This window comes from Phodopus roborovskii, unplaced genomic scaffold, assembly GCF_943737965.1.
Source record: "Phodopus roborovskii unplaced genomic scaffold, PHOROB, whole genome shotgun sequence".
Lineage (NCBI taxonomy): Eukaryota > Metazoa > Chordata > Mammalia > Rodentia > Cricetidae > Phodopus > Phodopus roborovskii.
The window spans coordinates 5,926,026-5,951,955 of record NW_026125554.1 but is presented as its reverse complement, the minus strand read 5'-3'; the positions used below and the strand labels follow the sequence as shown (position 1 = coordinate 5,951,955).

The following is a 25,930-nucleotide window of genomic DNA, read 5'->3' as shown; positions in this document are numbered from 1 at the left end:
TTTTAACTTGGGAGTGGTACATGTAGGTATGTGTGTGGTAGTGCAGTTGTCGGAGTTGGCCGAAGGGGGCACAGGCTTGTTTAGTTGTGAGATGCAATGTTGCTGTTCAAAAACAACTCAGGATCCACTGGGAGAGCAGCCAACACCCGCTGCAGAGCTGTCTCTCCACAGAGGTACCTTTTGAGGGTCCATTCCCAACATCAGGGCCACAGACTCCAAGAGCTTTATATAATTATATATATACTTTTTCATATAAAACAAAACTTGGCCCAAGCCGAGCGGCAGGAAGAAAGGTCTTAAATATATACAACCACGCAGGAAGGCACAAGTGGGTCCCTATAGGTGACATGTGGGGTGAAGAGGGGGACAGCAGGTTACACAGGTCTCAGCCAAAAGCCACGAGGGCAGGAATAAAGTGCAAGGTCCTGGGGGCTCCTGTGGCCCAGAAGCAGCAGCTGACAGCCCTGCCCCTCGTCCCCGCTCTGGTGGGGTTCAGTTGAGTGTGACTCGGAGGTAAGATGTGGGCACATAGCCCTCACCTCCCTGTTTCCGCCTGACCCGTGTCCATCCGTCACCCTTGTCTTCCTCCATCAGGCTGAGGTCTTCCCCCTCGGACATGGAGATGGTACCCTCACTGGATCCTGTTGGGGAATGGGGGTAGGGACAGGTCAGATTTGGTGAATTTGATCCAAAGCCACAGCTCCACGCCAACTGCCACATGCCCTGGTGTGAGGGTTAACACTGTTAGCCTCAGCCTCAATGATCCCACCCACCGCTGGGACAAACCTCTGGAGTGCCTGTGAGGGAGTTTCTAGATTGGGGGAATTTAGATGGGAAGCCCCATCAACAATGTGGACAGCAGCATCCTACAGGCTGGGGCGCTGGACTGAATAAAACAGAGACAGAGAGCCTGTGAGCCCACTCAAGGGGTAAAGGTACTAGCGCCATGTCTGACAGCCAGAGTTTGGTCCCCAGGACACACATAGTAGGAGGGCGCCCACTCCTGAACGTTGTCCTATGACCTCTCTCATACAAAAAAAAAAAAAAAAAAAAAAAAAAAAAAAAAAAGAATTAATAAAAATGCTTAAAATAGAAGATAAAATAACCCTTCCTTAAGTTGATTCCCCAAGTCCCTCGCCAGTACTGGGGACTGAACCTCAGCCTCCTGAATGCTAGTCAGCCACCCTATCACTGAGCTACAGCCTTCACGCTGAGCTCTTTTTCGTCAAAATAAGAAAAGGTAACTCATGCACTCGGCCCACCTTCGAAGTGGTAGATAGCTACACACTGGCCGATAGGGGATGCAGGCTCTTCAAAGTCCTCATCGAATTCAGTGTAGATGGGGGTGTCCTGGCCTTCTTCTGAAGGGGGCTCTTCAGAGCTGCTAGGAGATGGAAGAAAGGTTAGTGCCTCAACCTCCAGGGTCTCTGAGCCTCTCCAGTCCCTTAGTGGGGTATTCCAAGTAGGGCTCTACCCTGACCACACCCCCCAGCCCCTCACTGCTGGGTTCTTGGTGGGGCTCCACCACTGACCACGCCTCAGTCCCTTACTGGGGGATTCTAGGTGGAGCTCCACCCCTGACCAGGCTGGGTCCCTCACTGGGGGATTCCAGGTGGGGCTGCCACTCTGACCACGCCTCCCAGCCCCAGCCCCCTGGGGGATTATGGGCCAAACCCCACTCACCTCTCCTTATTATCCTGGGATCCACTATTGCTACTGCTGCTGCTGTCTGGTGGGGCAGTAGCTGGGGGATCAGGCGGCCTGGAGTGACGACTCAGGCTATCCCCCCGGTTACTGAGGACCCGGCTTTCAGCTTCTGCCAACCAAGCCTAAGTTTGTTTGGGGATCAGCATGACTTCAAGTGTAAGCATTGAGGTCAGCCCACTCTTGGACTGGAGACATTTCCTGACATCACCCATGCACACCCAAAACTTAGATTCTATCCCCTTCCCCCACCCAGCAAGTGACTCACACAGGACGGCCTGCCCCCGCCCCTCCCCAGGGCATCCCTCTGACCTCATACTTCTGCACTTCTAGCTTCAGTCTCTCGATGTTGCCCAGGGTTTCTGCAATGCGGGGCTCTAAGCTGGCAGGGTCTCCCATCTGTGGTGTTTTCTCATATACATCTTTCATCTTCTTCAGGGCCTCCCTAAGACCAGACAGACAGACAGACAGGAAGGAAAACACACACTCCCATGATCTAACAAGTAAAAACCAAGCTCAAGGATAGGCGAGACGCTGGTGATGGGTTCCAATGTGCCTGGGCACCATGGCATGTGCTGAGGCTGGAATACAGCAGGTTCAAGGCCAGCCTTGGCTAACCCGGGCACCTTAACTGAAACCTATCTCAAAAAATTCAAAATGGGATTATAGAGGTTACTCAGTGGGTAATGTGCTTGCTCATGTGAGGACACGAGTTCAATCCCCAAAGCCTACATAAAAGCCAGATGTGGTGGCATATGTGGCATAATCCCAGCACTGGCCAGTCAGTCCAGCTGAATTTGAGCGGCAAATCAGTTAAGGACCCTGTCTTAAGAAACAAGGCAGACAGGGGAGATGGCTCAATGGTAAGAGGACCAGCCTAAGGACATAAGTTTGAAGCCCCAGCACCCATGTAAAAATCTGGGTGTGGCTTCTATAAGTGCCTATAACTCAAGCACTGTGGGGGACAGAGATAGAAAGAGGCAAAGACTAGGACCTGCTGGCTATCAGCCCAGCTGCTGGTTCAGCAAGAGACTTTATCTCTAGGGAATAAGAGAGATAGAACAGCCACAATGTGAGATTCTCTGGCCTCTGTGCACACAGGGCTGCACACACTCACACAGATAGAGTATTCACCATGTGAGATCCTCATGCCTCTCTCTCTCTGTACATTCAGGGCTATGTGTACACACACACACACACACACACACACACACACACACACACACACACACGAGTAGCCACCATGTAAGATCCTCTGGCCTCCATGTATGCAGAGTTATGCATGGCTGCACATAATTGCATATATACAGAAAACTATCTGAACCACACCTGAGGAACAACATTCAAGGTTGTTTTGTAGTAGCCCAAAACAAGCACACACATGACCACACATGTGAAATAAACCAGGAATGGTAGCACATTAACGACCCAGGCCAACCTGGAAAACATAGCAGGACCCAGTCTCAAAATAAAACACAAAAATAAGGGCCAGTGAAGGAGCTCAACAGATAAAGGCACTTGCCACCAACTCTAACAACTGGAGTTCAATCCCCAAGGGCCCATGTGGTTGAAGGAGAGAACCAACTACAGCTAGTTGTCCTCTGACCTCTACACAGAAACTGTAGCATGTGTAAGTCCAGATACAAAACAAATTAACAAATAAAAACAAAAATTTAAAAAGTAAATAAACCAAAAAGCCAGGCAGACAGATGATTCACACCACTAGAAATGTGTGCCCAAGCTGCATATAGCTCCAAGTGTGGCTTTTGTCCCATGATTTCCACTCTGTAGAGAAGGCCACATCTGAACAGCCAAATAGAATCTGGCCAGCCACCTGCTAACAAGTGGCCGGCATCACCCCTATTACATAATGGGCTGGGGAGAGGATTTTGTGCTTGGAAAGAATGACTAAAGATTTTCTTGTCTGGCAGATTTTTTTTTTTTTTTTTTTTTTTTTTTTTGCACATTAATGTTCTGTGTTTCAGCATTAGATAACTCAGCTCTCCTTTCCTCCTATCACGATGGTGACTCAAGACTGACAGAGTTCCTGAGCGTGAGTTGTCTCAGTATTAATGAAGTAAGACTACACGAACTGGGCTTTTTGTTTTGTTTTCCAGTCTACTAAAATCTTTGAAACTGAGCCTAGGTACTGGTTTTGTAATTCCAGCTACTTGGAAGACAGGCAGAAGAATTGAAAGTTCCAGAGAGGCCTGGGCAACTTAACCAGACCTAGTCTCAAAATAAGAAATAAAAAGGGGGCTGGGGGGTGGAGGGGGGGCTTTGCCTAGAATCTCAGTAAGGAGCTGAGGATTGCTTAGGGATTGAGCCCCACCTAGAATCCCCCAAGGAGGGGCTGGGAGTGTGGTCAGGGTGAAGCCCGACCTAGAGGACCCCAGGGAGGGGATGGGGTGTGACCAGGGGTAGAACCACACCTAGAATCCCCAGTGAGGCTCTGGGACATGGTCGGGGGTGCAATCCCATCTAGAATCCCCCAGGGCTGCTGGGGGTAGTTCCAGGCTTACAGAGGTCAACCCTGTCTCAGAAACTATAAAAAAGTTTGTTGTAGCAAAGTATGTATTAACCTAAGCTGGCACTGTAGCTATTCTTTAATTTATTTGTCTACTTATTTATCACACAAGCCCATATATGCACTTACATGCAACCACACCTGTTTAGAGGTCAGAGGACAACTTGTGGGAGTGGGTTCTCTCCTTCTACCATCTGAGATTGAAATAGTCTTCCAGCCTTTAGCCACTGAATCAGCCCATTGAGGGTATTTTTGAGTAGACAGGGAGTAAACTGAGCCAGTGATTTTCTGGGGAGGAAGACTGCACAAGCACTCATATTTCCATCTGCCGGAGCAACTTACAGAAAATGGAAAGTAACAGATTCTTTCCTGCTTTCACATCTCATTTCTCCACTGCTGTTTTAGACAATCTCAAGAAACCTCAGCTGGCTTTGAACTTACGACCCTCCTGCCTCAGCCTCCTGAATGCTGAGATTACAAACAGGTGCCACCACACCCAGCTGTGTGACAGGAATATCCTCTAAAACCATTATTAGTGGTCACCATGTGGGCACGATGACCTGACCTCAACCTCCAGCTCCCAAGGACAAAGCCCAGCATGAGACCTCATGCCTGAATCCCAGTATTGGGGAGGCAGAAATAGGAGATCCCCAGGTCTCACTGGCTGGCCAGCCTAGGCCACTCAGCAAACGAAGTTCCTTTGAGACCCTGTCTCAAAAGGAAGTCACGTGAAGCCAGTGTAGTGATGCTCATTTTTAATACGATCACTTGAGAGCCTCTGTGATTTCAAGACCAGCCTAATCTTCACAGCAAGGTCCAGGTCAGCCAGGGTCACACAGTAAGATTTTGTCTCAAAAACAAAACAAAACAAAACAAACAAACAAACAAAAAACAACCAAAAGCAAAACAAAACAAACAAAAAAACAAGGGACAAGGTAAGGGGATGGAGAGACTACTCAATGGTTAAGAGCACTTATTGAGCAACCTTAAGGACCTGAGTTTCAATTCCTGCACCCATGTAACAAGGTGGGTACAGCCACAAACCACCTGTGACCTCAGTGGGCAGAGACAGCACAGCCAAGGTTTGTTGGCTGCCAGCCTAGCCAACAAGACACAAAACCCAGTTTGAGGAGAGACCCTGCCTCACAAATAGAATGAAGAGGATGCTGATCTCCTCCTCTGGCCCCACATAGCTCTTACACCAATTCACACACCCACAAGATAGAAACAAAGCAGACAAACTCCACAAGCAGAGACCTACAGAACCCAGTATGTGTTGGGAAATCCTTGTGTACTAATGAAACATGGTAGCAGCAGATGGGTACCCAGGCAAGTGCTCTACCATGGAGCGCATTCCCAGCCCTGGAGTAGCTCCTGCTTAGTTTCATGTTCCTTTCCAGTCTCCTCTACCACGCATGCTCACCTCTGATCCTCCTCCTTCTGCAACTCACGGTTCTTCTCTTCCAACTGTTGCTGGAGTCGCTTTCTCTGCTGCTCTGGGGGCAGGTGACTGAAATCTTCGGTGACCACCGTCTGGAAGGTGACACAAGGGCTGAGTTTGGGATTTGCAACCATAAGTTTCCCAAGCGCCTCTCTCGCTCCTGAGATACCAGGTCCACCTTCCTCCCCTGGCAAGGCTTTTGGGGAGCGAGGCCATGCATACAGCAAAGCTGGAATCTGGGGGACCCAGCAGGCGGCAGGAGAAGAGCCCAGGGTCCACCATCCGGCCTCAACTTACCCCACGGCCACCTCGGAGGCTGCGGAAGGATGCTAGCCGCGGTTTGACTGACTTACTGATCTCGCTCAGTATAGCCAAGGGGTCACGGCCAGAACGAGGGGACGGGGATCCATCAGACAATGTGGAGGGTAGGTGACCCCCCAGGAGGGATAGGGATGGGGGACGTGGCTACCGGTGGGGGCCAGGGAAGTGGGGGGATGGGTCAGGGATGGAGGCGCGAGGATGTAGTCGAAGGATGGATGGACGCAAGGAAGGATGGATGGACGGACGGGACACAGGAAACAGGAAAAACAAAATGGAGAAAGAGGGAAAAATAATGATAAGAAAATCACAACTGAACTGTAAGATCACACAGAAAACACCTGTAAAAGAAACAAGGGAAGACCTGGGAGATGCCAGGGAAGAAAGGAGATGGGAGCCAGGGCCAGCCAGAGGGCTCAGCAGGGAAAGGTGTTTGCTGCCAAGCCCTGAGTTCTACCCCAGAACCCACAAAACAGAAGGAGAGAACTGACTCCCACGAGCTATTCCCTGACCTCCACATAATACACATAACCCCAAAATACACATAAACAGAATTCTAATAAGTTAAAAAGACTGAAGCAGGTGCCACACCCACTTCCCAAGCGCTCTCTGTTCCTTGAGTCTTAGGGACTCATGTAGCACCCCAGGAGGTCAGATACCCCACTTTCTGGGCTTACATTCTATAAGGTAGGGAGAAAGTAGGAAACAAATGCTGGGGACACAGAGATGACTCAGTATGTAAAAATGCTTACTACCACCAAGCATGATGATCTATCTGAGTTTGGTCCCTGGGACCCAGGAGAGTCCTGAAAGTTCTCCTGTGACCACTACATGTGCACAAACACACAAATACATATGATACACATAAATAAACATAACTTTTTTTTAAGAACTAGGGTGGTCAGACACAGAGGCTAAAGGGGACAGGTAGGGGATGAGAGGTGGGGATATCTGGTGCTTGCCTACCCCTGGGAAGTCCAAGCTTGGGAGGGATAGCAGGTGGCGGGTAGAGGGGTCTCAGTCTGAGTGGGATGAAAAGGATAAACCAACTGGAGGGATGGCTAAAGGAAGGAAGGGTTGTGGAAGGATAAACTGAGAGGTGTCAAGGTATACACCAGACCCTAAAAGTCAAACTCCCAAGGAGAAAATGCATAGGAGGTGTAGGGTCCCCAGAAACATAGAGATGGAGATGGGGACAGGGGATTCCTAGGGATTGGGGGGCAATGTCATGGCACTCAGGCCAACATGAGCTCTTCAAGGGACTCAGAATACAGCAGAAGATGTCACAGGGTGCCCTCTCATCCTTAGAGGGACTCCCAAGCTAGCAGGCCTGCGCCTTCCTCTCTTTCCTTCCCTCTAGCCTGGGCCCACAGCCAAGAGGAAAATTCCTGCCCCAGGACTCGGTGTTCCATGTGGCTGGAGCTGACTCAGTGAGGACCTCGGCTGATTGTCCCCCACTTCCCACCCACTCCTCACCCCAAGAGCTCCGGATCCCACCTTGTTCTTTTTCCCAAAAGGCCAGCGCTTGGCACGGCTACGGCTGGAGGCTGTTCGGAGCTCGGGCCTGCCGTCTGGGGTGCCCAGGCTGCTGTCCGAAGGCACTCGGTTCATGACTTGGCTGAAGTCCTCAAATTCCAAATCACCAGGGCGGGCGAACCCTGACTTGTGTAGTTCGATGAGGACTTGTGAGTCCTGTGGGAAGAGACAGGGAATGAGGGACAACCAGCGGCTGGTTCAAGGAGCTACTTTTAGGAATCCACCCTCCCTCAGCCCACAATCCATCCCACTGGGCCCATGCCGAGCACCCACATTCTTAGCATCCACGGACTCCGCAGCCACCTTCATACCCTCCAAGCATTTGCCAATAATGGGAACCACCTGCAGTTCAGCCTCGGATAAGAGCCCGTACCCAGCCCCCAGGCGGGTGGCCCGGCGTTCATCCATGTCCTGCAGCTTCTGTAGAACCAGGGAGATCATCGGTGAGTCAACCACAGTCACCTCCAGGCTGAAGGCATCAGCCCCCAAGCCCAGGCTTGAGAGCTAAGACAGAGTCAGATCCGCCTTCCCCCCCCCCCGGGGGGGGGGAGGGCGGATATCGGTGAGAGTTGCAGGAGCAGGAGTAAAAGTTGCAGGGTCAAGGGTTCAGAAAAGCCTCCTTCTGAGGTTATGATAAGCCAGAGCTTTGAAATAAAAAGTACACACAACACAGGCAATCCTAACACCAGGGTTGGGACAGAGTGGCTTATAAGGTTTTGGAAATTTGAGACCTGGAGCCTGTTAGAACTGGGGTTAGAAGGATGACCAGGAGTTTTAAAACCAAAGAATGGTATCTCTTCCTCGCTTCCTGCTTCTGTCTGCCCATCCCTTTCCCATTCCTTCCTTCCCTCCCTTCTGAGACAGGCTGTCCTGGAACTTGCTATGTAGTCTGGGCTGGCTTTGAAAATTCTGCTATTCTCCTGCCTCTGCCTCCAGAGTGCTGGGGCCACTGTTCTCCAGTCTTTCAATCTAGGAGTAGGGACATGGCAGCTGGGGTGCTGGCACTAGTGTGGGAGTGGACTAACGTGGGGGAGGGGTTGATTTTGTCAAGAAGCTCAAAGCGCTCACATCGAATATCTGGGGCATCTGTGAGAAGTAGAAGTGGGCCTGGTCTCGGTTAAAGCGTTGTAGCTGGGCCGCATACTCATTCTTGCTCTCTTCCGCCATGTGGTTCCGAAGGTGGGCTTGCTGCTTGGCCTGGGCAGTGGGATGGCAAGGTGGAGGACGTGGTCAGGTACTGACTTTACCCCACTCTGATGGCACCAGCCTATCACAGACTCTACCCTGTACACACCTTCTCCACATCCGCCTTGGTGGCATTAATGTCCTGGTCCAGCCTTTCAGCAGTGTGAGCCGCTTTCTCAGCCTCCCGGCAGTCTCGCTCAAATTTCCTCTTACTCTACACAGGAGAAAGAACTGGTGTGAAGGACCTGCCTTCCCCTAAGAGCAGAGTGGGGAGGTCAAGGTTTACAGGGAGCTGTGGGCCAGCACTATGGGTGGCTGGAGGGGAGGCAGGAGGATCAGGAATTCAAGGCCAACCTGGACCAGCATATGAGACATTGTCTCCAAAACCAAAACAGGACCAGAAAGATGGCTCAGCAGGTAAAGGTGCTTGTCAAGAAAGCATGGCTACCTGAGTTCAATTCCCCAGAACCCCCCAGAGGTGGAACGAGAGAACTGAGAGTTGTCCTGGAGTCACAAACACACACACACACACATACACACACACACACACACACACACACACACACACACACGGGAGGGGGGGGAGTTCAAGGCCAGGCCAGCATGGGTTACACAAGACCCCACCTCAAAATAAAGTGTGGGCACAATAGGTATGTGTGCTGGGTACCCCTGAAGGAAAGCGGGGTCTGGTCACACATAAGTAGCCACCACCACCCCAGCTCCTCTGGGCCTTAGCCACCAGCTACCTCCATGCACACTCACAGTCTCCAGCTGTTTGAAGCCATTTTCCAGCTGCTGCTGAGCCCGTCGACCTTCCTGAAAATGCTGTGCAAATAAACGGAGACCCTCAACAAGGTTCCAACAGGGCCCTCAGTGAGTGGGTAGGGGAGGGAAGGGAACTCACCATCTTCCTCTCCTGTTTCATCTCCTGAGAGTACTTGGCCAGCTCCAGACACACTCGGATGCCCAGACTCTCAGCCACCAGCTCTCTCTGGCCTGCAAAATCATTGACCTCCTGGAGAAGCTGAACGAATGACTGTTGCTGGCTGAACCTGGTAGAAGGGGAATAGCAGGGGTCAGGATCACAGAGGGGCAAGCATGATCCCTACCTGAAACAATGACACTGGCCTGTCATCCCAGGACAGGAGGAGGATGGAGAATTTGAAGCCAACCTTGGCTACTTGAGACCCTCAGAAGAGAGAAAGGGAGAGAGGGAAAAGAGACAAAGGAGAGGAGAAAGGAAAAAAAAAAAAAAGGAAGTCTTGAGTGACATTCATTCCCAAGTAGAGTTGTCTGTGTCCCTAACCTCTAGCCCTTAGTTCAGATGCATTTTGCAAATCAAAATTTTTTGGATGCACAGTGCTTACAACCTCTTTGTTGTTGTTTGAGACAGTATTTCACTATGTAGTCCTTGGCCAGTCTGTAACTCATAGAGATCTGCCAGTGTCTGCCTCCTGAGGCTGTGATTAAAGTTGTATGCCACCATGCTCAGCCCTGATAACATCTTCTGTGTCACTCCCCAAGACTGGTGGCAGAATTCTAGAATCAAGTTTTTGTTTTTGTTTGTTAGGTTTTGAGGCAAGGTCTGGCTTCATAGCCCAAACTAGCCTAGAACCCTTGCTTTTCCTGCTTCAGTCTCCTGACTACAGAGTTCACAGAGTCGAGCCATCATGCCTAGCATCCCTCATCAAATTTCACAGTGAGATGTATGAATATAGTAATCCTTCAGTAACTGTGGCAACCATTTCTAGGGTTGCTAGAGGGTACCAAAGTAAAGGATGCTTAAGGTGTTCTATGTAACAGCAAGATTTGCACAGACCCTTCCTAGATGACTCAAGGAATTCCATGTAATTTAAACACAACGACCAATTTTGTTTTGTTAGAGCACTTTTTCAATCCTCAGGCACAGTGGCTAGAGGTGCTGTATGTGTAGAGAGCCCTCTGGTATGTATGAGGCCCTAGTTCCACCCCCAGCATAAACAAGCAGCTGAGGCAGCAAAATCAGTCCTGCGCTAGATCGTGAGTTTGAGACCAGCCTGGACTACCTGAGACCACACACACACACACACACACACACACACACACACACACACACACACATTTTAATCCTCGAAAACCCTGATCATGCTGCTAAGTAGAGTATCACTCATACCAAGCCACCAATCTAACCAGCTATCACAAACAACTATCTTAATTTTTGTATTGCAAGTGTTGGGATTCAATTTGGAGCTTTTGAATTAAAACTTTTTTAACGTATTTATTAAAAATATAGCCTCACTATATAGCCCAAGCTGACCTAGAACTCATAACCTCTGGGTCTCAGCCTCCAGAATGCAGGGATAATAAGCTCAGCTCACCTTTTAGATTTTAAAGGGAAGGGTTTGCAATGCAGTTAAAAGTTCCTGGAAATAACTACAGACTGGCTACCAGTTTGTTTGTCTAGAAATCTGAGACAGAGTATCATCCAGCCCAGGCTAGCCTCAAACTTACTACATAGCAAGGCTAGCCTAAAACCCAAGGGTGCTAGGATCACAGGTGTGCACCAACATGCCCAGCTTTGACCAGTGCTTTTAGACAAATGAACTCAGTTCATCTTTGCACACACCAGCAAGGATAGGAACCACCATCAGACCCATTTTGCAGATTAGAACAGAGACAATAAAAATCACTGGCCCAAGCCTGGCTTACTGATACATGCTGGTCCTCATTAAAAGTCCTGGCTACAAGAGGGAGTAACAGAACAACCAATACCATGTCTCAAAGATAAGAACTAGGGGCAGCTAGATGGTGTAACAGGAAAAAGGGTGCTTGCAGCTAAGCATGGTGATCTTTGAGTTTCACCTGGGACCCACATGGTGAGGAGAGAACTGACTCTTGCAAGTTGTCCTCTGACTTTTGAAAGTGCCCCATGGTGGCATATATGGGTGCACCTCACTCTCAAAATTAGATAAATAGTAAAAGTAAAATGCCACTTTCCCCAAATAACTGTGCTAAATTGAGACTTTTACAAACCCAAAAGGATGCTCTGCTGGAAGGGAGTAAATTTCACCCCAGGACACCCAGGCTTATAAAGGGAGGGACTGAAGGTGTGGAAGTGGAGTGTCCTCTGGGAAGGAGAGAGACCCTTGCGGGCTCCAGCTCTCCCTCCCACCCACTCCCTCCCCCGGAGTCTTATCCATTCTTACTTGACTTCGGGGTCATCTTTGGTAGGTCTCTTGGGAAGGTACTTTTTCACCAGGCTCCTAAGGGTGAGGACAGAGGCAAGGAGGCTGAGAACCTGGCCCTCCTGCCGGATCCCAGCCATCCGAGTCCCAGCCAGCACCCACCCTGGCGCTCACCGGAGTTGCTTGGCATAAGCCTGCTCCACCTCAGCGCGTTCTTTCACGAACTTCACGTATTTGTCCAACAGATCCAGCCCCCACTGCGTGTGGCGTTCCAACACCTCAAACTGATCCTGATTGCAGGGGTTCGAGTGGGGAGGGTCAGGGTCACCTGGAGGGAGCTTCGAAGCCCCAGAGACCCGATACACCGGAGTGGGGGACAAACAGGGGGCGGGACAGGGAACAACCTCGTGGCTCTGCTGTTCCAGCAAGGACTGGCTGGCTTCCCCAGGCGCCGCCCCAGCGTGGCGCAGGGGGAGGCAGGAAGCTGGCGGGAACCCCCATCTTCTCCTCCCGGGAAGGGCCTGGACAACAGCGCCAGGGCCCCAAACCGGACGGCGGGGTCTCTCGGAGACGGGGTGGCCAACAAGGGTGTGGGAGGAGGCTAAGCTATTCCAGCTTCCTCCGAATCCTCTAATCCCCCCCCCCAAATTCCGGAAAATAAAGTGGAGTTGGCACATAAGACAGGCACAGAAGGGAAGGGTTTGTGCAGTTCAAAGTGCATGAAAGGAGGAAACCTCAATGGCCAGATTTCCCCATTTGCCACGATCCCCGGGATCCCCGTTGAGTGACTCAGTTTCCCCTGTTTCTGTGATGCCTCCACTACAGTGGCTCGCCCCCACTACACCCGAAGACTCCACCGCCTCCAGAAAGAGGAGGGGTCAATAGTCCAACAAGGATTCAGGGAAACTTCTAGGTCTTCCTGGGTGAGGTTAAGTGGCGGGTAAGGGGTGGCTCCGCCCAGCGCCCAGGGCCGAGTCCTGCAGCCCCCTTCCCCTCCCCCTCAACGTCCCAAGCCCTTTCGGGCAATTGCAAGCGGGGAAGAAACCCGGTGAGGCCCCACGTGGGAGAGAAGGTGACCAAAGGGTCCCCTCCCCCTCCCAGCCGGACAGGCGGGCGACGGGCAGGGACCCAGGGGCCGTAAGATTAGCCTCCAAGCCAGGCCAGGGCGCTCAAAATAGGTGACCTCGCCCAGCTGTCCCCCCCTCCCTGGCCTGGTCTTTTGATGGCCTCACTCTAAACTCTGTGACTCAGTTTCCCTATACGGGTCCTAGGCAAAGTATCCCTAGGGCCCTTTGGGCGTCTAGAAAGTCCCCCAAGGAACTTTTGAGAGAGTGCTGAGGGCAGAGGGCGGGGACCCACGGGATCAGCTGCGAGGGAAATCGCAGAGTCCCGGCAAAGGTACGTAGGGGACAAAGAGCGGAGAGGCCAGGACCCCAGCAAGGAAGAACCGTGTAATCTGGGAAGAAAGAACTCACCCATAACTCGGTGCCCCAATCCATGCTGGTCCTGCCGCCGAGGACGCCACCACCTCCTGCCCGGGTCCCCGCCACCCTCCACAAACTCAGCCTCAGGGCGGTGTGCCCAGCCCAGCCCCGCCACCAGACCACGCCCCCCGCTTAGGCCGCCACGCCCCTTTGCGATTTGCCACTCCCCTGCCCCGCCCAGCCCCCAGCGGGGCGCCCTAAGGGCGGAGCCCAATGAGGCGGAGCTCAATGAATGCTCCGCCCTCTCTTAAAGGGCTATGGACCTCCTTAAAGGATGCCTCGATTTGTTTTCCAATCTGTACCCCCATATTACCCTCTTCTGCCATCCCAAACTATTCATCCTTTCCATTTAACTTCGTATTTCTTATAAAGGATCAAAGCCCTAAACCCAAGGAGTCTCTCCCACTTCTCCCCCACTCCAAAGCAGAAAAAACCTGCGGTCGGTTACTAGGCTCTTGAGGGGACCAACTAGGCTCCAGAAATCTCCATTTCGTCCTATTAATGGTTTGGTTCCCTCCGGCCACAGAGCAGATGGGATGATTTCGATCCAGCCCAGGACGCACCTCCAGCCAATGCCAGGTCCATTAGCGCACCCCCACCGCATTCTGACTTCCCTTCCTCCCCGCCATAGCCTCCTTTGAGAAACTGAGGACAGGCTGCCCTTGGAGTCCCAGTTCTGAACTACACACGCGCGCGCGCGCGCGCGCCTGTACCTTGCGCTTGCACATGACTGCCCATTTCCCAGCCTCATTCACTGAGGCCCAATCAGTACTGCTCACTAGATTCCAATGTGGCTCCAGCCACCCACTCAACGGCACCCTACCCTCGCCCTAGCGTAGACTCTGGGGCCCTGGGGCTCACAAGTACGGGTCCTCCCGATCATAAAAGTCCTTTCACGCCTTGTAAATCCCCGAGAGAGAGAGAGAGAGAGAGAGAGAGAGAGAGAGAGAGAGAGAGAGAGAGAGAGAGAGAGAGAGATACCCTGGTGGCTCCCACCCCCACTCTCCCCAGCAGTAGGTGCTTTCTCCGCTACTGCAGAAATACCAAACACCCTTCTTGTGCTTTTGCTGGAAGAGAAGCGCAGTCCGGATTTTTGAGGAAAAATGCCCCAGAGACCCCACTGGAACTGAGGCTCCGGTGAGCATTAGCCCCACCTGCTGGCAGCTTGAAGGATAAGCTCGCAGATGCAAAGCCGAGTGGGGGTTGGGGAAGGAGAGTGGAGGAGGAGTCAGATGAGAATAAGGTACAGACTAGGGGGGAAGTTTAGCGGCGGGGTCAACAGTTTAGGTAAAAGTTGAAGACTATTAACAGCTAGGGTCCAGAAGTTGGGACTTTTCCAGATCTGGGGGCTCTGTAGAAGATGGGGTGTGAGGGGCTGGAGAAATGACTCAGTGATTAAAAGCACTGACGGACGCCGATTCAAATCCCAGCACTCACGTGGCAGCTCACAACTGTCTATAACTTCGGAATCTCACACAGACATACATGCAGTAAAGATAATCTAAAGAAAAGATGAAGTGTGTAAAATAGGGTGAGGTGCCTAGGATCGGAATAGGGAGAGGTCAGGGTTTCAGTTTGAAGAGCTCAGCTGCTGCAAGGGGGTTAAGCCTGAGGCGGAGTCTGCAGGTGGGACCTAAAAAGACCCTCAGCCTGAGATCAACGTCAGCATAAGGTCAAGAATTATCCCAGGCAGCATAGGGCCAAAGATTTTAGGTTTCTCGGTGGGACAGGAACAGGGCAAGCCTCAACAGATGCTTATGTTTACCAAAAGCTTTACTTCTGGCCGAGAGCCACGTCCCGGGTTGGGGGTTGGGGGAAGGAAGTGAGTCCCTGGGCATACTGGGAAATGTAGTTTGCGTGCCTTGTTGCGCCGATCTGCTTCCTCTGAGTTCTTGGGTAATGTAGTCTTGGACCGTTAAGAGTTGAAGAAGGAATTCCGCTTTAAGGAACGGATATGGGTTCCTAGATCATTGGTGAGTAGTTCTGTTCATCAAACTGCATCCGGGACGATATGTCTAAGGATTGGAGAACATGAAAGCGGGGCTGAAAAGACTAAGCACGCCCATTTGGAAGGACTTGTGTCCATCAAAAGCATCTCAGTTGATAATTGGGTGACTCGGACACATTGTACAACGATTGGCTTAGAAGTGGGCGGGCCTTATCAGGCGTCAGAGGCGGTGTTGTGGGGCTGCCGCAGCCCCAGAGATGGCCGTGAGCGAGAGGAGGGGGCTCAGCGGCGGGAGCCCAGCGCAATGCGGATGGGGATGCTTGTCGCTGCTGGTGCTGATGCTGGGCGGCTGCTCAGGCCGCATCCACCGGCTGGCGCTCACAGTGAGCCCCGCGGGCTTGGCCTCGTCATCCTGCCCCGATAGCTCTTTCTGGAGCGGCCGCACCCCCCACTGCAGGCCGCGAGTGGTCTTGTCCCGCCCCCTTCCCCCCGCTCGCAATGGGTTGGCCTGGCTTAGGGGGCGGGGCTCCATCTCCTGGGACCCCTGACTCCAGGCCCTTTAAATTACCGGGGACCCTTGGTAACAACCATAGGGCCTCCTGGGCGGAGGGGCTACCTGGTGGGATCTTCCTGGAATTCACTTCGATGGGAGGTGGGGGGACTAATTTGAAAATTCAGCTCTGTGAAGTAGGAGCTGGTCACACCAGCATTCGTAACCCACTCTCCGGGTAGTGCACATCAATATTGGGCCTTCCATGGAAGTGCCAGAGTTTCATCTCCTGGACACTCAGACCCACCCTGTAGCTGCCTGGGACTGAAGCAGGGAAATGCCACCAGTACATCTGCTCCCAGGAAGGCTTTCTCATGTGCTTGTGCCCTGATTTTAAAATGTCCAGAGTCTCTCAGGGGAGCTAGTGGGTAAAGTACCCTTGCTGACACTGTCTCTCTGGTTTCCTGCAGGGAGAGAAGCGAGCTGACATCCAACTGAACAGCTTTGGATTCTACACCAATGGTTCCCTGGAAGTGGAGCTGAGCCTACTTCGCCTGGGCCACCACGAGACAGAAGAGAAGCGGCCAAAGGTGAGAAGACTCAAGCTCTGGAATCCCATCCTAGCCCTGTCCCTCACCCATGTGATCTATGGCAAGTCCCATAACCTTCTTGAGCCTCAGTTTCCCTAGCTGTAACTTAGGAATGAATACAGGTTCTCATACAGTCTGGAGGTTTGGGATGCAGATTAAGTCACCTTAGCATCCCTGCTGGCTGAGGCAGGGGGATCAAGTTACCCAGCCCCAGACAAGTGCTCTACTGCCGAACCACACCCACACAACCCCAGCCCTCTGTAGTATAACATTGTATACATGCATATAATATATTTTTATCATGCCCCCTACTGTTCTCCCTAACTCCTCCAAGATCCATCCTCACCTTCCCTAACTCCTCCCTATTTCATGTCTTTTTTTTTTTTTTTTTTTTTTTTTTTAAGACATGGTCTCACTGTGTAGCCTCAGCTGGCCTGCCAGCCTCTGCAGTGCCACAGCAGCCAGACCCTCTCTATTTTCATCTGGGGTCATACCCTTAAAGAAGACTGGCTCTCCCTCCCCAGCATCCATCAGCTGTCCATAGCTCCTCAGCTAGGTGTGGGGGGTTCAAGCATCCCTCTTTCCTCCATGCTGGAATGTGGACTGGCTTGATGCTGTACAAACAACCACAGCTGCTGTAAAGTTCATAAGCAGCAGTCTACTGTGTCCAGAAGACATCGTTTCTCTCTAGTCCTTCTCAGCCGCTGGCTTTTACATTCTTCCCTCCCCCCTCTTCAGCCATGTTCCCTTGGTAGAAGAGGTGTGATATAGATGCCTCATTTATAATGGCCTTATTTTCTCTTTATTTTTCTTGTCTTTTTTTTTGGGGGGGTGACATCTGAGATAGGGTCTCACTGTGTAGCTCTGGCTGTCCTGGAACTCACTGTGTAGATAAGGCTGGTCTCAAACTCACCTGCCATGCACTGGGATTAAAGGCATGCACCACTACGCCCAGTCAGCCTCATTTTAAGTTTGTTTTGAGCCAGGGTCTTATATAGTTCAGGTTTGCCTCAAAATCATACCCCTGCTGCTTTAGTCTGCATAGCCCATGAAGTGTCATTGGGAATCTAAGTATCTAGCACATGGTGGAAGTTCAATACCTCCAAGATTAAGGGAGGGGTGTGGCACTGATGCAAGTCCAACCGCAACCTGGGCAACATGATGAGTACCCTTCCAGCCAGGGCTGCCTGCAAGCACCTGTCTCAAAGCAGAAAGGAACCAGGTTGCATCGCTTCTGCTGCAGGCGGTGTTTTCCTTTTCCATCAGGTGGGGTTCAGCCTGAGTCGAGTTCGATCTGGCAGCATTCACTCCTACTCGGTGAGTGGAGAACATCAGAGGGGATGAAAGAGAACTGATGATGTGGAGGGCCTGTCTTCTTTGTGTAAAGCCTAATCCCTGGGTTCATTTCCAAAGAAGGGGCAGGGAGAGGCCCTGGATGAATGGATAGCACATTGAACAAGGCTAGATCCATGGGCAGTTGTAACCCAGGTCATTTCTGTCTTCTCCCCAGAGCCGGAATTCCCAGGAATGCCCTCTGGAGAGAAATAGCAGCAACTTCCTAGTCCTTTTCCTCATTGATATCAAGGACCTCCAGTGAGTAGGGATAAGGGACCCCCAAAGATCCACAGTTCGGGGGAGAGAGCCCATCACTTTTGCTGCATGGTACATTGTGTGTTTGTGTGTGTATGTATGTGCCCGCACATATGCTACTGGAAATTGAACCTACTGCCTTACAAATTATAGGCAAGTGCTGTACCCCTGACCATACCCCGGCCCCTCACTGGGGGATTCTAGGTGAGGGCTCCACCCTTGACCACACCCCCAGCCCTCTTTGTATGCTTTAAGACTGGGTCTCAGTAAGCTTTACAAGTTTGGGCTTTGAATGCACTCTGTAACCCAGGCTGACATTGAATTTGCAACCCTCCTGTCTTGACCTTCCAAGTATCTTGGATCACAGGCCTTTCACCCTGCAGACCAGGCCATATCATCTGCCCTTCCCAATAGACAACCACTAGCGTGGGAGCCACATGGATGGGGTGGTGGCCAGATGCTAAGATTTGGTGGCCAGTGACTCAGAGAGATTTTCCAGCCCTATAGGGAGGGTGTCCACACATGTATACCTGACCATTGATTTCACTCTCCCCTTTCCTTATTCCCCTGTTTCATCAAAGGGTCCAAGTCCAAAAATATGGGGAGCAGAGGAAATTGTTCATCTTCCCTGGCCTCCTCCCTGACGCCCCTGCCCAGTCAGGCCTCCGGAAGCCAGAGACAGCAGGCACCCCTAAGCAGAACAGTGGTAAGGCCAGCAGGCAGGGCAGAGCTGCCCTGGATGCACCCTAATTTTCTGCCCATCTGTTCTTTGACAGTCATCCCCATCTCCTTCCAGAGACCCCTGCAGTCGAAGAGAATCATGCAAACTCTGGAGCACCCCAAGTTTCAGGAGAGAAAATTACCCCTGGGGTACACAGGCTCTCAACAGAGGGCCAGCCACAGAGGCATCTGCCCACACAGGACCCCAGTGGGAAGGAGGAGGAACTGGTGTTGGGACTGGGCCACTTCAACAACTCATACAACTTCAGTGTGAGTACCTGCCTTGCTCTTGTGTCCCTACCTCCCCCAAACCCTGCCATGGCTGGGGAACCCTTCTGAGACCTCACTTCTCCCTGTTACCAGTTTCACGTGGTGATCGGCTCCAGGGCTGAGGAAGGCCAGTACAGCCTCAACTTCCACAACTGTTACAACTCCAATCCTGGCAAGGAGCAGCCATTTGACCTCACTGTGAGTGTCAAAGGACAGGTGCACCCTGCTGAGCTGCTTTGTCTTTGTCCTGTGGTTCTCTTTGTCTTTTCATCACACTTTATTGCACCACAACACATGTGACAAATCTCAGGAGTCAGTTGTCTCCTCCCACCATGTGGGCCCCAGGAATCAAACTCAGGTGGTCAGCCTTGGCAGCAAGCTTCTTCACTCACTGAGCCTTCTCGCCAGCTCCTGGATGAACTTCTTAAAGTCCTCCATTGGGCTTTGGTGAGACATGCAAGCTAGGGTATCCAACTGTCCTCCAATTGGAAGTATTTAAGGGAAGACAAAATTGTATCTATTTCAGGTGTGCATAGTGTGTGTGTGTGTGTGTGTGTGTGTGTGTGTGTGTGTGTTTCATACATTTGTGCAGGGGAGCTTGTATGGTGTACATATGGAAGTCACAGTCAACCCCCACTGGTGTTCCTTGGGATGCTGTCCATCTTGACATTTGCATTTTGTTTTGAGACACGGTCTCACTTTGTAGCCCAGGCTGGCCTAGAACTCACTGTATAGTCCAGGCTGGTCTTGAACTCCCAGAGAACCACCTGCCTTTGCCCCTGAGTACTTAGTAAAGGCATGCGCCACCACACCCAGCTCACCTTGTTTTTTGAGACAGGGTCTCTGACTGGCTTGGAGCTCGCAGATTCAGCCAGGCTGGCCGGCTAGCAAGCCATAGGGATCCTCCTGTCTCCGTGTTTATGCTACTGCCCATGGCTTTTCTTTAATGTGGGTTCTGGGATCTGAATTCTGCTTCTCATGATTACAAGGCAAGCACCTTCCCAGCTGCATTGCCTCCCCAGCCGTGTCTTGGGCAATCTATAGACCTGTTTTACATTTATTTTGAATATGTATGCACGGTGCATATGGAGGTCAGAGGGCAACTGGCAGCGGTCAGTTCTGTCCTACCTTCAGTGTGTTCCAAGGGCAACCACCTGAAGTTGTCATTGGCCTCCACACACATAGGAACAGAATCACACAGTATTCAGTAGTGTTCAGCCTGTGGCCCTTAATCCCTTTGAGGGTCACATATCAGATATCTTGCCTATTGGATGTTCACATTATGATTCATAGCAGTGGGAAAATTATAGTTATGAAGTAGCAACAAGATAATTCTATGGTGGGGGGGAGGGGTCACCACAGCTTGAGGAGCTGTTTTAAAGGGTAGAGGAGGGCTACCACTGGCCTAAATGATCCAGTCACAAGGTGGGGACATTGTATTGAATACTGAGTCAGTCACTTTTCTCCTGGGTGGCCCCTAACTAACACCATGTAACACTTCTTTGTCCCTGGCTTACATTGTTCAGCCTTTCCCAGTCTTCTGGAAATGTGGCAGACCCTACAAAAATACTTGTCACTTTGTACTGAGGCTCTAGCTAGAAAGTGGAAGAGCTGGAGACTGGGAAACCCAGAGCTAGAGCCACAGGGGCAAGGTCACCTGCCTCCCCTTACAGGTGATGATTCGAGAAAAGAATCCAGAAGGCTTCCTGTCAGCGGCAGAAATCCCCCTCTTCAAGCTCTATCTGACCATGTCTGCCTGCTTCCTGGCCGCAGGCATCTTCTGGGTGTCCGTGCTCTGCAAGAATACGTAAAGCCCCTCCCCCCCCTTGCCTTCCACACCCCTACCCTCACCCTTGTCTCTTCTGAGGCCCGCACATCCTAATCTCAGCGGTAATCTCCCCACCCTGCTCTCCCTCCTGCAGATACAGTGTCTTTAAGATCCACTGGCTCATGGCAGCCCTGGCGTTCACCAAGAGCATCTCCCTGCTTTTCCACAGCGTGAGCACACAGGGCCCGTTGGCGACACAAGGGTGGGATGGTGAGATGGGACATCTGTCCACCTGTGTGCCTTGTCCATCTCATCTCTCTTCACACTCAGCCTAGCTCTCACTGCCTACCCTCCAGAACCATCCATTGTTCCCGTGCTAACTGTCCATCCTATTGTCTAGGCATCCCCCACCCAACTGTAACCCCCTCCTGTCATTGTGGCGGGAATCCATGGTGACTAACAGTTTTCATTTCCCTCCCCAATCAACCACTCATGCCGTACTTAATCTCTGTTCCTAAACTGTCCCCCGCTCGTCCATCCTTCTCTCTGACTGCCTGTCCATCTGCTCACCTCCAGATCAACTACTACTTCATCAACAGCCAAGGCCACCCCATCGAAGGCCTCGCCGTCATGCACTATATCACACACTTGTGAGTCACCTGGCTCTGCACACAGGTGGGAGAGGCAGGTAGGGGGAGTGGGCCCCCCCCCACTTCATCATCAGACCTCCCCGACCTTGGCTTCCCAGGTTGAAAGGCGCCCTTCTCTTCATCACTATTGCCTTGATTGGCTCAGGCTGGGCCTTTGTGAAGTATATGTTGTCGGACAAGGAGAAGAAGATCTTTGGAATTGTGATCCCCTTGCAGGTGTGTGGGGGGGGGTCTAGAAAGGTGTAAAGAGGGGGGCTCAGGAGACATAGGAAGAGATTCAGAGAGGAATGCGAGGGAGGGATGCTGGGGTGGGATACAGGGAGGGATGCTGGGGTGGGATACAGGGAGGGATGCTGGGGTGGGATACAGGGAGGGATGCTGGGGTGGGATACAGGGAGGGATGCTGGGGTGGGATACAGGGAGGGATGCTGGGGTGGGATACAGGGAGGGATGCTGGGGTGGGATACAGGGAGGGATGCTGGGGTGGGATACAGGGAGGGATGCTGGGGTGGGATACAGGGAGGGATGCTGGGGTGGGATACAGGGAGGGATGCTGGGGTGGGATACAGGGAGGGATGCTGGGGTGGGATACAGAGAGAGATTGATATGAGATACAGGGAGTGATGTTGGTATAGGGTGCAGGGAGGGAAGTCCATGTTGGTAGGGGATTTGGAAATGGCTCATTTTCATGGACATGGGTAAGAGAATGGGAATAAAACCAGGTGGCACTTTGCCATCCCCACAGGTCCTGGCTAATGTGGCATACATTGTCATTGAGTCTCGTGAGGAGGGTGCCAGTGACTATGGACTCTGGAAGGAGATCTTGTTCCTGGTGGATCTCATCTGCTGTGGTGCCATCCTCTTCCCAGTCGTGTGGTAGGACCCTGACCTGCCCCTCAGCCCTACTGAGGCCCTGTGCCCTTCCCTGGGTGAGCCCTGCCCCTCACCTCATCCCCACCCAGGCCCCTACCTACCCCACAGAAGACTCCTGTGCACTGGGTCAGGGTCGTGATCACTTCCCACATTCCTCCTCCTGCTCCAGGTCCATCCGGCATCTGCAGGACGCATCTGGCACTGATGGGAAGGGTGAGGACCCCTCCTCCAGTATTTTCCCAGCCCTGCTTTCTGTCTGACACCTGGTGGCAGGTCCCAGTGTCTACATGGCTGTGTTTTTGTCCCCTCAGTCACCTCTCTTCCCCCTTGCCAGTTGTGCTTGCTACTGTTAATCCTGTTGCCCTGAAACTACCCCCCAGGCCCTGTCCCCTTCTCCATTGCCTCCCCTCTTGCCACTTTGAGTGACCCCCCACCCCCACTCTGTGCCCACCCACAGTGGCAGTGAACCTGGCCAAGCTGAAGCTGTTCCGACATTACTACGTCATGGTAGGAGCTCTGCCCTCCCCCGGCCGGGCCTCAGTCTCCCCACTGCCCTCTGCCCCTGCCCACCAAGCCCCACCCATGCTCCATGCTCATGCCCCATGCCCCACATACCCCCAGGTCATCTGCTACATCTACTTCACTCGCATCATCGCCATCCTGCTGCGTGTGGCAGTGCCCTTCCAGTGGCAGTGGCTGTACCAGGTAAGCAGAGCCGAGCTGGGTCCTGGGGGGGGGGGTCAGGCGTATGGGTGGCCAGGGAGCTCCGCCTGACCTTGTGCCCTGGCCCCCAGCTCTTAGTGGAGAGTTCTACACTGGCTTTCTTTGTGCTCACCGGCTACAAGTTCCAGCCAGCAGGGGACAACCCTTACCTGCAGCTACCACAGGAGGATGAGGAAGATGTGCAGATGGAGCAAGTGTGAGCACACTGTACAGCATGTGGTGGGCGGGGCTGGGAAGGGGCGGGGCCTGACTAAGGTAAGGGCTTATGCCAGGGCAACAATGCAGGATGGGGAAAGGCCTAGGCTGCTTCTGGGGGTGTGGCTAGGCAGGACTGTGGGTGTGTGGGGCCAAAAAGTACTAAAGGTGCTGTATGAGTAGCCTTAACACTGGTCCAAGTGCTTGGAGGTGGCCTAGGAGTTGGGCAGAGCTGGCTCTAGGGGCCAGCTGGGCTGAGGAGGAGGGGTGGATTGGTGGGTGCAGCTTGGAGGGCTGGCAGGTCTGGAGTCACTAGGGGTGGGGTTAGAGCACTGGTAGTAAAGGATGGTCTGTGACACCCAAGCCTGGGGCCCTCAGAGGCAAGCTAGGCCAAGACCAGGCGGCTCTGGAGTGGTGGAAGTCAGGCTGATTTGACAGCAGGGTTGAGACTAATGTACTCACTGCTGGGCTGGGTCCCGGGGTAGAGGGGTAGGATGGGAGCAGGCCAAGCCTGCTGCCCTTCAGCTGTTGGACCCTGCCTCTGCTATGTTCCTCTCCCAGGATGACGGACTCTGGGTTCCGGGAAGGCCTCTCCAAAGTCAACAAGACTGCCAGTGGCCGGGAGCTGTTGTGATTTCCCTGTGTCCAGCCAACCACCCTCAGACCTTCTGTCCCCAAGTGTGTGCAGAGACCCCCCTACAGGCCCCTGCCAACAAGGCACCCAGGACGTGGGACCCCAAGGAGCCTTTCAGAAAAGAACACCCTTTTCCCAGCACTGCAGCCCTGTCCTCACCAGGGGACACTTTGGCCTCTTTCAGTACAATAAGGACTGCTCTTTGTTTTTCCATGTCTTACATTTCTTGATGTTGAGGGGTTTGAGTGCCTGAGGCAGGCTGCATTTATGATCTCAAATCCTGAATCCTCAGTCTACATGGTGGCACATGTCTGTCATCCTATTGCTCTGGAGATCCTCGTGAAACCTTGGGCCAGTCAGTGAACAGATAAAAATAAAGAGAAAGTGGAATTCACAGTGAGGGCAGGATGGTCTGCAATGCTGTGCTGGGCCCTGTGTTGGCTGCTGGGGGCAGTGTGGCCAAGTCTCCCTCCCCACCTCAATCCTCAAGGGTCTTGCAAGTCACCAGAACGAGGATGGGAGTCACTAAGGGACTGACACAGCCACAAATGGTGAAGATGAACCCGTGTCCCCTGAAGACAGGCCGTACGTACTGTGTGACCGGGCTGTGGGAATACCAAAGTGCTTGCTATACCTGTACCTTGATCGTAGTGCAGACCGCAAAGCCTAGGTGGAGATGTGTGTGTGCTTGTAATCCTAACACTAGAGAGGTTCAAAGGGGCAGATCCCAGATCCTGGCTGCCCAGCCGGCCTAGCCTACTACTTCCTGCAGCCCAGGCCCTTGAGACACCCTGTTTTAAAACTAAGGTGGATGGCACCCCTGTGGCTGTCACACCTGCAGACACAATCAGTATGGGGAGGGTTATTAAGAACTACTTTAGGCCACAGAGAAAACTAATAGCAAGGCATGGCAGTTCAAGCCTCTAACTCCAACATTCAGGAAGCCTCTAGCTCCATCCAACATTGAGGAAGCCGAGGCAGGAGAATTACTAGGGTTTGAGGCTAGCCTGGGCTAAATGAGATTCTGGGCTTGTAGAATGAATAATCATGGCCTTAAGGGTCCAGCAACAGCATTGGCCTGGTCTTTTGGAGACCCCCTTAAGAGTTAGCTCTTCAAGATGGCTCTCCTCTGTGCCCTCCCCTGAGGATACCCAGGAATGTCTTACAAGTGTGCAGAGACACCACAAGGGGTTGGGAGGTTGAACAAAGGCAAGGGGCAGGGTTAAGGCTCCACAATAAGAAAGTGAGACCAGCTGCAGCCCAGATGAACATGTAGCTCAGCCAGCAGAAGCTCTACAGGCTGGGGAGGGTGTGGAAAGAGGCGGCGGTGGGAGCAGAGTTGGGCCTAGCCAGGGCAGCGGCAGGCAGAGTCCTAAAAGACTTAAAACTTTGACCCAGGACGCTGTGCAGCTGTGCATGCGGAAGTTGATGCAGCGATAGCCCTCCCACTCCAAAGATGGCCACACCCTAGTCCTCACCAGATGAGAATGTGTTCCCTAACAGTGCAAGGGAAGATCTGAAGGGGAGACCAAGGGAGGTACCCTGGTGGGGCCCAGCATACTCCCATTGCTCACAATGGGGAGGAGGACCTGGTATGATGGTACAAACTTTTAATCCCAGCACTCAGGAGGCTATCTGTGAGTTCAAGGCCAGCCTGGTCTACAGAGTGAGTTCCAGGACACCCAGTCTGAATAACAACAAAAAACAAAAATTTCTGGGCGGAGAGATGACTCAGTGGTTAAGAGCCCTGGCTGTTCTCTCAGAGGACTCAGGTTCAATTCCCAGCACCCACATGGCAGCACAAGACTATATAACTCCAGGTCCATTGTTCTAACACCCTCACACACACATATGGGCAAAACACCAAAGCACATAGAATTAAAATAATAATAATAATAAATTGGAAGATGTAAGTTAACCACATAGCATTCACACCTGTCCTCCACAGCTCTCAGGCACCAGCAGGAGTGTGAGCTTCTGGTTTGTACAATGAGAATATCTCAAAAAAGAAAATAAGGGGCAGGGTGGGGGAGAGAAAAAAACCGAGGGAGTTGGGTGTAAGGCACCTACCTGAGTGTTCTATTTGCCAGGTGCATTTCACTGTCTCTCCAGACCAGGCT

General features: G+C 52.3%; 2 protein-coding genes across 6 annotated transcripts; one reads left to right on the top strand and one right to left on the bottom strand.

Annotated features, from left to right (window-relative positions):
- Positions 1–223: 223 nt before the first annotated feature.
- Trip10 (thyroid hormone receptor interactor 10) lies at positions 224–25,930 on the bottom strand. 5 transcript variants are annotated; one of them, XM_051177663.1, is made up of 15 exons: positions 13,351–13,463; positions 12,050–12,165; positions 11,897–11,953; positions 9,616–9,763; positions 9,474–9,536; positions 8,821–8,925; positions 8,595–8,723; positions 7,800–7,946; positions 7,488–7,682; positions 5,970–6,137; positions 5,655–5,764; positions 2,017–2,149; positions 1,684–1,829; positions 1,263–1,384; positions 224–641 (listed from the first exon to the last, which is right to left on the bottom strand). In XM_051177663.1, the coding sequence occupies exons 1-15, from the start codon at positions 13,372–13,374 to the stop codon at positions 493–495; spliced, it is 1,812 nt and encodes a 603-aa protein (XP_051033620.1). In that variant the 5' UTR covers positions 13,375–13,463; the 3' UTR covers positions 224–492. The 5 variants fall into 5 exon arrangements, with proteins under 5 accessions (XP_051033620.1, XP_051033622.1, XP_051033623.1 ...); XM_051177665.1 differs by having other exon boundaries at positions 1,263–1,381; positions 13,351–13,441; XM_051177666.1 differs by lacking the exon at positions 5,970–6,137 and having other exon boundaries at positions 13,351–13,441.
- Positions 15,520–24,210, top strand: Gpr108 (G protein-coupled receptor 108). The gene is made up of 17 exons (XM_051177669.1): positions 15,520–15,690; positions 16,268–16,387; positions 17,654–17,704; positions 17,898–17,980; positions 18,559–18,683; positions 18,774–18,967; positions 19,061–19,165; positions 20,641–20,774; positions 20,890–20,965; positions 21,312–21,385; positions 21,484–21,601; positions 22,131–22,261; positions 22,428–22,471; positions 22,716–22,765; positions 22,880–22,963; positions 23,053–23,177; positions 23,738–24,210. The coding sequence occupies exons 1-17, from the start codon at positions 15,565–15,567 to the stop codon at positions 23,808–23,810; spliced, it is 1,713 nt and encodes a 570-aa protein (XP_051033626.1). The 5' UTR covers positions 15,520–15,564; the 3' UTR covers positions 23,811–24,210.